Source organism: Cenococcum geophilum, assembly GCF_001692895.1.
Source record: "Cenococcum geophilum 1.58 unplaced genomic scaffold K441scaffold_68, whole genome shotgun sequence".
NCBI classification, from domain to species: domain Eukaryota; kingdom Fungi; phylum Ascomycota; class Dothideomycetes; order Gloniales; family Gloniaceae; genus Cenococcum; species Cenococcum geophilum.
In genome coordinates this window covers 37,006-46,964 of record NW_027137626.1, presented here as the reverse complement: position 1 = coordinate 46,964, position 9,959 = coordinate 37,006, and the positions used below count along the sequence as shown (strand labels likewise).

The following is a 9,959-nucleotide window of genomic DNA, read 5'->3' as shown; positions in this document are numbered from 1 at the left end:
AAAAAAGAAGGCTTAAAGCTAGTGGCGGAGGAGCCTTACCTATATCACAATAATTAGCTAATAGTTTTCTTCTACGTTAACGATATTATAGCTGTATTTAGGAAGAAAAACCTACTTAAGCTCTAAACCTTTAAGGAAAACCTTATAAGAAAGTATAAGATAAAGGACCTAGGTAACCTTACCTAGTTTTTAGAAATTTAAATTATTTGTAATAAAAAGAATAGGAAGCTCTAGCTTAGCTAAGATTCCTATATTAATAAAATTGCGATAAGCTTTAAAGTTAAAGATTATCGTAAGATATATATATTAATGGGTATTAAGGAACTTAAGCCTAATTTAGAGTAAGCCTCTAAGCAGGATACCTACGCCTATTAGAGGAAAGTCGGATCTATACTCTATACAGCCAATATTACTTATCTAGATATAGTAAAAACAGTAAGTAAGCTGTTAGAATTCTTATAAAATCCGTTACTAGTTTACGACGCAGCTGCTATAAGGGTAATTGCCTACCTTAATTAAACCAAGACTCTTGCGATTAAGTACTTAAAGGAGAATATAATGAACTAGATCTTCGTAAGGGCAAGCGACGCGTTGTTTAGCGACAATTTAGTAAGTAGGAAGAGTATAGAAAGCTACCTATTCACCTTATTTAGGGGATTAATTAACTAGCAATCTATAAAGCAGAAGTTAGTAATAAAATTAAGCACGAAAGCAGAGCTTCTAGCCCTATCGCATATAGCTACCAAGTTAATTTAGTAGCAGCGATTCTTTAAAGAAATTAGATTTAACCCTAATAAGAAGTAAATAATATATTGCGACAACCTATAGACTATTTAACTACTAACTAAAAGCGACGCGGAGCTTAATACTAAGCTTTAACACATTAATATCTATAACTACTAGCTCCGCCAGGAAGTTTATAAAGGAAGCATTAATATTAAATAGGTGCCTACTGTGGATATAATAGTAGACGGTATAACAAAGGCTCTGCCTCGTTAAAAGCACGAGACGTTCGTTTAGTAATTAAACCTTATTAATATTAAGGATCTAATTTAATTTAATTTAAATGATATTTGGGTAAGGTAAATATATGGAGGATTTCCTTTAACTCAACACCAAATTGCTATCGTGACTTTTTAGTATTTCTACAGCAGCCTAGAAGGCTCTGTGCAGCTAGGGGGGTGTGTTAACCTGAATCGAAGTTCCTTACTACCATCGTAATACTGTCTGACGACCTAGATCGTCTATACGAACTATGTCTCAGTTGTCTCGTATCTTGAGCTCGTATGTCTCATCGAACGTCTCATTACCTGTTTCTCTTAACTATGACCTACTACATGACGACGTCGTCGTCATTGTATTTGGACCTACCTGATGTATATAAGAGAGCTTCTAGAGCCCTCTTTAATAAACAGAGTTCTCATTCCTGATCGTCCGTTCAACACTTTATAATCCACTTTTAATGCTTACCGTTTATTAAAGTTCCCATTCTTGCCTGGCCGTTAATCTGTCGACCGGAAATACCAGGTTAGCAACGAATTCGTGCGTAGATTGATCTGGGTGGAAGACGGGTCTATACACAAGGCACCCCTGATTTAGTCTTAATTGAGGTTAGAGGTAACGATCGTGATCTATCTGAAGACCACACGCATCATATGTGCCAAAGCAAGCGAATGGAAATGTATACTTGGGCAAATGGTGCATCTCCAGGAAATTTTATAGTACCTCCTAACCGTAACAGCGGAGCTATAGCATTTCCTAATTTGGATGCAGGCATTCGGATTGAATCGTTAGGAACAGGGCGAATATTTCCACTCCCGTCATATTTGTGCTTGTCCATAGGAGCACTCTTGGTTGTAAGTGACGGGAGTTTCCCCAAACTGTCATTTCACAGACTTTGCGAAATTCTGCTAGGCTTATTGCCGCGACTTTGCAATTTTCAAATGCTCCTGCGAGTTGCCTGGGTTGTTGAGTATTGTAATCGTACCCGTCCTCCGGAGTCAGGTATACATCTGTCCGAAGGTGCTTCCATAAGCGTCCGCTCCTCGTCGTTACCGTCTTCCATGCCCTCATCTGTACCATTTTCATGCCCGTCATTGTCGTCCCTGCCATTCTCATGCTCGTCACACTCTATACTGCCGTCGTCTCCGTCGTCCTCGTCTCCATCCTTACTATCATATACAACTTGCCGAGGTGGTCGAGCATGGCTGCTCAGTAACACGTCGTGTTGGGAGCTGTTAGCTGGTGGTGGTGGTGGTGGTGGCTGTGTGCCTAATGATGGGCCCAATGGGTCGCCCTGCTGAATTTCTATGTTGCCGGCCAATAGAAGTTGTTTTGACAGTAGAAGGAGCATTGGCTTAGAGTTTGTCAACAGGTAGGGGTGCCTGTGCGCATAGTGATGCGCCGTCCTGCTGCATTCCCGTTTCGCCGGCTGGTGGAAATGGTTCTACACTTGGAAGCCCATTGGTCTGCAGGTGAGTTCTACTATGTTCTTAGTTGTTTCCGAGAGAGGATAGTCGTTTGAATCGATATTGTGCTCACCTTTGGGTTTCATTCTAAACCAACATGCCTGTTTTATGCCACATCCGACAGCGGCATCCGACCTAATCCGTCCAAGTTGAGATTGTACTCCGACTCGGTGTCGTCATCTAAGTTAGCGTCACAACGTCTAAGGCACCAACGGCAAAAATTTGTCCTCCTACAAATATTTCTACAACCATATTAAATAAAGACCCCAAAGCAAGTAAATAGACACGATAAGGCCACCACAAGGCCTTAATACGGTTTATTTTAACGCATTTAAATAAATGCAAGCCTGGTGTGATTAAGGCGGCAAATTCTAGTACCTTAATGCCTTAGACGAAATAAAAAACTTGGCTCCTTCTGTCGCGAGTAATAGCTTATATACCGCATCGTCCCTATTCCGTGCCGCATACGACAACGCTGTGTTACCGTCCCTAGCCTTAGAGTTGACGTCAACGCCGTCCACCGCGAGCAGCTGCTTAACCACCGCCCCGTGCCCGTTCCTTGCCGCCCACAACAGCGCCGTCCGACCGTTGTTATCCTTAGAGTTAACGTCGACGCCGTCTACCACGAGTAGCTGCTTCACTACCGCCTTATGCCCCTTCTCTGCCGCCCACGACAGCGCCGTCTGACCGTACTCGTTATCCTTGGAGTTAACGTCGACGCCGTCCACCACAAGTAGCTGCTTAACTACCGCCTCGTACCCATTCCCTGCCGCCCACGATAGCGCCGTCCGACCGTACTTAATGTCCTTAGAGTTAACGTTAACGCCGTCTACCGCGAGCAGCTGCTTAACCACCGCCTCGTGCCCGTTCCATGCCGCCCACGACAGCGCCGTCCGACCGTACTCGTTGTCCTTAGAGTTAACGTTAACGCCATCTACCGCGAGCAGCTGCTTAACTACTGCCTTATGCCCGTTCCATGCCGCCCACGACAGCGCCGTCTGACCTCTGTCGTCCTTAGAGTTAACGTCGACGCCGCCCACCACGAGCAGCTGCTTAACCGCCGCCTCGTGCCCGTTCCCTGCCGCCCACGACAGCGCCGTCCGACCGCATTCGTTGTCCTTAGAGTTAACGTTAACGCCGTCCTCCGCGAGCAGCTGCTCAACCACTGCCTTATGCCCGTTCCATGCCGCCCACGACAGCGCCGTCTGACCTCTGCCGTCCTTGGAGTTAATGTCGACGCCGTCCACCTCGAGCAGCTGCTTAACCACCACCTCATGCCCATTCCATGCCGCCCACGACAGCGCCGTCTGACTGCCATTGTCCTTGGAGTTGACGTCGACGCCGTCCACCGCAAGCAGCTGCTTAACCACCGCCTCGTGCCCGTTCTCTGCCGCCCATGATAGCGGCGTTTGACTGTAGTAGTTATCCTTAGAGTCTGCGTCAACCCCTTCTTTAAGTAGCAGCTTAGCCACCTCCTCGTACCCCTTCCTTGCCGCCCATGACAGCGGCGTCTGACCATAGTAGTCATCTTTGGAGTCTTTATCGTGTCCATTTTTAAGTAAAATCCTTATTGTTTCTGTTAATCCGAAGTAGGCCGCAAGATGCACTCCTTTGATCTGTTCTGACCTCCCTAGATCTTGGTCAGCCAGAGGAGGCACTACAGCTTGAAAGGAAACAGAAACCTTAGGTTCACTCTCAAGAAAGTTTAAAATCAACCGCTCCGACTCTAATAATGCAGCACGAGCATGATATGCCCAATTTTGGGCTGCATAGCCATAGAGTGCATATTCCCATAATAGCTGGTGGAAATCCCAGCAACCGGCTTCAAAAGTGTCGAATGAAAGATAAGTGACGCAAGCCATTCCAATATCTCTCTCAGCATTAGGGAACCACGATATCCAAGTCCGCTGAAAGTATTCCTGGGTTGTATAATGAATTAAGCGGATAATATCGCTCTCTTCGTCAACAGTAACTAAGCCAGCGCATACAGAAACCATGTCTATAATTTCTGGGAGATTGTCTTCATCAAGTTCAGGTGCACCAATCTCTACTGCTAGAGCATGTCGAAGCTCTAAGGTAGTAAAGGGTCTCTTGGCGCAAGTAATCCATGATAGAATGTCTTTAGCAAGTTTCTCGGAGTCTGCAATCTGACCTTCAATTCTCTTCATCGCTTCTTTGTAGGCGTAGTCATATGCTTCGGATCCTGCCGGGAGCTTTTTCAACGCAGTTTTGATAGCTTTAGGCGATTTCTTTCCTATTAGCGAGCCTAGATATAGCTGTGCTAGCAGAAACCTGAGCAGCATTAGCTCGCTTAATCATCTACAGTAAGCTTGCATGAGACACATACATTCCGTCAACTGCTTTTACAATAGAAGTTTTTATTTCTTCTTGCAGATCAAGGTTATTCAAGACGAAGGACGGTAGCTGGAACATGTGCCCGCCTAGATATCTCCGGACATCTTCATCCCTAGCATGAATCTCTAGTAATAAATCTTTTTTAAATTCTCTCGCAATCTCTGGAATGAACCGTGAAGTCGCAAAGAGGTTTGCTCCAGTCTTAGCTTGAAGATCTAAGATATCTGACAATAAGATCCTGCGCACGCCATTAGAGACCTGGCATTCGTCTAGCGCATCTATGATAATAAATGTTCTAGAATAACCACGAATGACAGAGTGCAATACTACCAAAATTTCGCCAGATGATGGCCGGGTCCGTCTGTCCTTGTGGTGCTCATAAAGGCCACTCATGCTTTCAGGCACGGAAGGTTGCTCCTGAATCAACTGCTTCAACAGACTTGCGAACAGATCTGCAGGCTTCTGCTCTTGCTCCCTTCGGAAGTTGCAGTACAGGTACGCGATGCCAATGCTGCCATGATTTTGAAATCTAGTGCAGAGGTGCTCGACAATAATAGACGTGATCGTTGTCTTGCCTGCTCCTGGCATGCCCGGACAAAATAAAATTCGTCCGCTTTGTGTCAGCCACTCTTGGAACTCGTCTGAACTTAGTAGCCATTGCCCCGTTCCTTCCTGTCGTCTGGCAATGAAGTCGCTCTGTTGAAACGCATAGTTAATTGGGGTGAGCCAATCTAGAATGGTTTGACGCTCTGTGTCGTCTTGATGCTTAATCAAGCGATTGACGCTGTCTTCTATAGCCGGAGCTATATAACTAAGTAGAATTAGCCTAATTGCATTCTCCAATAACCTTTTTGCACCGATACACACCGCTTCACTTCGTCCATCGGCATATGAAAGAAAAGCTCTCTAGCATATGCAGCGGCTGCCGCTGCAGCATAACCCTGCCATTGATTATTCTTGTGGGAGTCGCAATAGTCTGAGATCCCACGAACAATAATGCAAGGGAAGTCATCCAAAGCCCCCGCAGCCTCCGTTTCAAAACACAAAACATCAAACTGTTCCGCCAATTGATCCCTCAACACCCCGTCTTTGATGACCCTCTCACCAGATGCGATCGTCCCCCTATGGACAACCACACGTGTACCATCATCATCATATCCGGTGTCACGCTGTACACGCTGGGCCGGATCGCATTCGCACGAATCGCAGGAGACTTTTGGGTCTAGATGGATGTAGTCTGGCTGATATAAATGGTCATGTACAAGACCCGGGTGTTCGTATTTTTGGAGCCCCCAAACAGTAGTGTCAATTCTTTGGATATTCTCCGAAATTGGGTCATCGTGTGTTCTGTTACGCTTGGATGCCAATTTTTGGGCGGCATTCAGGAGTACTGTTGGCGGCTGTGCTAAAGAGCCAGTACGCTTAAACTCGCCCACTTCTGATTTGCCGTGGTCGTATTGTACTGCTCCCGAGTGTACGCCTGTTGGTTTGCTGACTACGACGTCGCCGAGCCGGATTATGCCAGAGTCGGTCATAGTTGGTACGCCCCCTCCGATGCCGACCAGTAGACTAAATCGAAGCTCTTCGAATGTTGCCCTCATTTGCGCGACGACCGTGGCGGCCGGGTTGTTTCCTGGCTTAGGCAATCCAGCGATAACTACATTATGACCTCCGATACTGCCGAGGGTATAGACGTTTTGATCGGAGCGGCGCTGTGGCAGAGGCTCATGTTCCTCGTCCAGCATCTCCCATGCAGCCGTCTGCTCAACCTCTAAGGGGCAAATCCATCCGACGGTGTAATCCTCGTGCTTCAATTTCTTCTTAGAAGCATTGGAGATGGACCCCTGACTGTTCTTATGCGCCAACATTGTTCTCTTGGGAGCGCTGTGGATGGGCTCCTGATCACCCCCGTCCTTTCTATTTCTCTTCGGCATTCTTGAAATGAGTCTCAGAGGCCGCTATCAACGATGAATGGTGCAGTTATGCGTGCTCGTTGAAGGCTGTGCTGAATTATGGGGTCCTCAATCCGACGGAGGGCTTTCTCTGCGTTTGAAATGGCTCGAAATCCAACATGATTTCCTGATTGCTTCTACTCAAAAGAACTTAGAATAGGATTGAGAGCTTTGGAACTAGGTCAAGAATACGGGATGACGGAAGTCGATTTGTATGATCTGTGTCCCAGACGTGTTTACTTTTACTTCGTAGCCGCCAGGCACACCCCTGGCAGCTCACCACGCTAAAAGATCGCTTCTCGGCAAGCCGCTCGTTAAGTGTGGTGACCTCGGGTCCCAGGTCTCGGGTCAGATTGACTACAGATCGATTATGTTTTGTGATGCTGATGCTTGTTACAGCTTGTTGTTGCAGCTTGCACGAGCTTCGCTTCCCCCTGGGGGATCCACCTGATGTGCGCGCCACGGGCATCTAATTTCGCTTTTTTACATCTTCAGGCCTCAGGCTTAACGCTTGCAAACAAGCTCAAAAGTTAAAGATCTTACAGTAAAAACTCTTCAGTACGATACGGTTTGTCGGCCAAGCGCATCGTAATACCAATGGTATTGTTATACCAGATAGTCACGTAGTGGATTAATAAGTAGAGAAAAGGAGGCTACCACCCTAAAAGGGCATAGGACAGCTACCCTACGGAAGGGCTCCCTTCTACGTATGTATGTATGTATGTATATTCTATTATGGCCATGCACCATCTAGGGTATGGGCCGTTACAGAGCGCTAACTAAATACTTCCTGCCATCAACATGCATGCTCCAGTTCAGAAGCCAACTATGAGAACTATATATCTATTACCTAACACCATGCTCAACCAAGGAAAAAATAAAGGAAAGTAATGTGTTACTATTAGAAGAAAGTCGGAGTTTAGAGGTAAGCCCAGGTAAGTAGTTTTCGACGCCTCGTGTTCGCAGGGCTATTCCAGCGTTGTGCGCTTCTTAATCGGCGACGCACCAGTAGAGGCACGTGTAGAGGAGGCTCGCGGTATATTCGGCAGGTAGTTATATATTAGCTAGTAATACAGTAGAGTTCAACATGCCTGCTTATCTAGGCCTCTACCCCAGTTTTCTAGTGCTTTGGTCCCAAACTATAAGCAGTTAGCTGCCACCACTAATTGCGGGGAATTTCACTAGTTCTTTTAGATATCTTATAACGGTATTACCCAAGTACCAGTCTACCCCCCAGTAGTCTGTATAAGAGTTTCCTCCTAAAGTTGGTACGCTTTCGCACGGCTTAGGAGCCTTCCATAGCCTCTAGTTTCACGCCTTCTTTATTATTTCCGCCGGCGCAGGCATAAGCTGCCGTTTCTAGGGGTTACAACTCCTATCTTTGCGCCTACTAACGTAATCCTATAGAGGCGTCGTAGCTGCATCCTATAATATAGTTAGGTACACCTTCTACGGACGAGGCCGAGCTACTGCCTCTCCCGCCTAAGTAACTCCTATTTGCTTCTTAAGCATATCTCACCAGCAAGCTGCCCTAGAGGCGAACGGTTCCGTCTATTAATATACCGACATACGCATCCGTTCTCTCAAGCCACGTAGTAGTCTCTCTAGCTAGGGTATAATCCTACCTGCCTATTAGGTGTACTAAAGGTCAGAGCCTAATTAAGGGATAAGGTCCTTAGAGCCAGTAGTGGCTACTACGTACTATGCCCCGTAGGAAGCTAGTAGTAATATAGGGGCGCAATACCCTATATACTACTAGTTCCCGTTTTATATTGCCTATAAGAGTCTCCTTATAATAGGCCAACCATATCTTATAGGAGGGGGGCCGTAGAGACTAGGTCCCGCACCAGGCGACCTACTCTCCCCCCTCCTACTAACTAAGCTTGTGTCCCCCCTTTTTATAAGCTGGCCTGTGTCTCTAACTATTAAGTCCTTATCCAACTGGCCTGTGTTTCCCCTACAGCCTCCCCCATATATATGCATCAGGTTGCGTGCACCACGCCTATTAAGATCCTCCTGTGAGTCGCCTTATGCATATACGCATTAGGTTGCGTGCACCACGCCTATTAAGACCCTCCTGTAAGTCGCCTGTAAGTCAACTATGAGTTAACCGTGAGTCAACTATAAGTCGAACGCCATAGGGCCGTTAAAGCTGGCCTGTGTTTCCGCTGCCTAGAGCTTTACCCGTGTTTCCACCTCGTTAAGCCATCTAGTCGCTATTCGGTCGCCGTCGCGTTGCCGTTACGTTGCCGGCACATCGCCGTTGTCTAGGTCGCGCGCACCACGCCTATTAAGACCCTCTTCTAAGTTACCTGGGTGTATTAGATACCAGATAGGCCCTTATAGAGGGGCCTTAATAAGTTCTTTAGGCAGGGCCTTAACAAGTTCTTTACGGTGGCCTTAGGGCCTTAATAAGTTTCGTATAAAGTATCTACAACGCGTTAACCTTAACAAGTTCTTATAAAAAGAGGTTCCCTACACCCTTACTATATCCTCTCAGTCTCAGAGCTAGTGCAAGCCCAAGGGTGTCCTGTTGTACGCCTAGGGCGCGTCTACGTCAACTAGCTGAATAAGGCCAGTTTCGGGCCTGGCTGCGAGCCAGGTAGTCGTACGTCGGGCGGTTTTCATATCCCAGTTTCCCTTAATGGCCCCCCTAGATGGTATGGCAGGAGCCCCAAGCGGGGGCAGTAGGACTCCTGGTGTTGTTGAGGGCGATGTACGCGTCGCAGGCTCAACACCACAGAGTCGCAACACCAGCGCGCTGCGCGCGCTGCGACGGCTCTCCTCCATCGCCTCTGCACTTAGCCATCATAAGGAATGATTTCCCGATGATGTTTCCACCCGCGGCGACGTGGACGCGTGCAGTAGGGCTTCGCGGGCGGCTCCCTTCTACAAGGGGGTACCACGAACGGGTCGAACGCCCCCCCTGTCAAAAACCGTGCGCAATAGAGAGTATCTACACCTGATCCAACCATACAATTTCTTACCGAGATCACCACTTAGTATGGCCTCCATTTGCAGTAATTACAGCCTTACAGCGATCGCACATCTAATCTATATACTTTTTAAAGTCGTTTAACTCTAATTTCTCCCATTCCTCCTTAATATATTATCGCACTTCCACCTCTATTTTAGGAAATTATTTACCTACTTAATACTTTAATAGTCGCCAAACATTCTTAAT

At 46.9% G+C, this 9,959-nt stretch overlaps 4 protein-coding genes across 4 annotated transcripts; 1 reads left to right on the top strand and 3 right to left on the bottom strand.

Annotated features, from left to right (window-relative positions):
• Positions 1-1,552: 1,552 nt before the first annotated feature.
• On the top strand, positions 1,553-2,361 carry K441DRAFT_311899 (uncharacterized protein; the record flags this gene model as incomplete). Its single annotated transcript, XM_067641108.1, has 1 exon — positions 1,553-2,361. A coding segment is annotated over one exon (751 nt), but the record flags the coding sequence as incomplete, so codon positions are not given.
• Positions 2,362-2,839: 478 nt separating this feature from the next.
• Positions 2,840-3,658, bottom strand: K441DRAFT_588883 (ankyrin; the record flags this gene model as incomplete). The annotated part of the gene is made up of 1 exon (XM_067644729.1): positions 2,840-3,658. A coding segment is annotated over one exon (819 nt), but the record flags the coding sequence as incomplete, so codon positions are not given.
• A 6-nt stretch (positions 3,659-3,664) lies between these two features.
• K441DRAFT_429884 (ankyrin) lies at positions 3,665-4,006 on the bottom strand (the record flags this gene model as incomplete). The annotated part of the gene is made up of 1 exon (XM_067641627.1): positions 3,665-4,006. A coding segment is annotated over one exon (342 nt), but the record flags the coding sequence as incomplete, so codon positions are not given.
• Positions 4,007-4,047: 41 nt separating this feature from the next.
• Positions 4,048-6,379, bottom strand: K441DRAFT_700542 (uncharacterized protein; the record flags this gene model as incomplete). Its single annotated transcript, XM_067653255.1, has 4 exons — positions 5,691-6,379; positions 4,816-5,634; positions 4,151-4,760; positions 4,048-4,098 (listed from the first exon to the last, which is right to left on the bottom strand). The coding sequence occupies exons 1-4, from the start codon at positions 6,356-6,358 to the stop codon at positions 4,048-4,050; spliced, it is 2,148 nt and encodes a 715-aa protein (XP_067497861.1). The 5' UTR covers positions 6,359-6,379.
• Between the last annotated feature and the right edge of the window lie 3,580 nt (positions 6,380-9,959).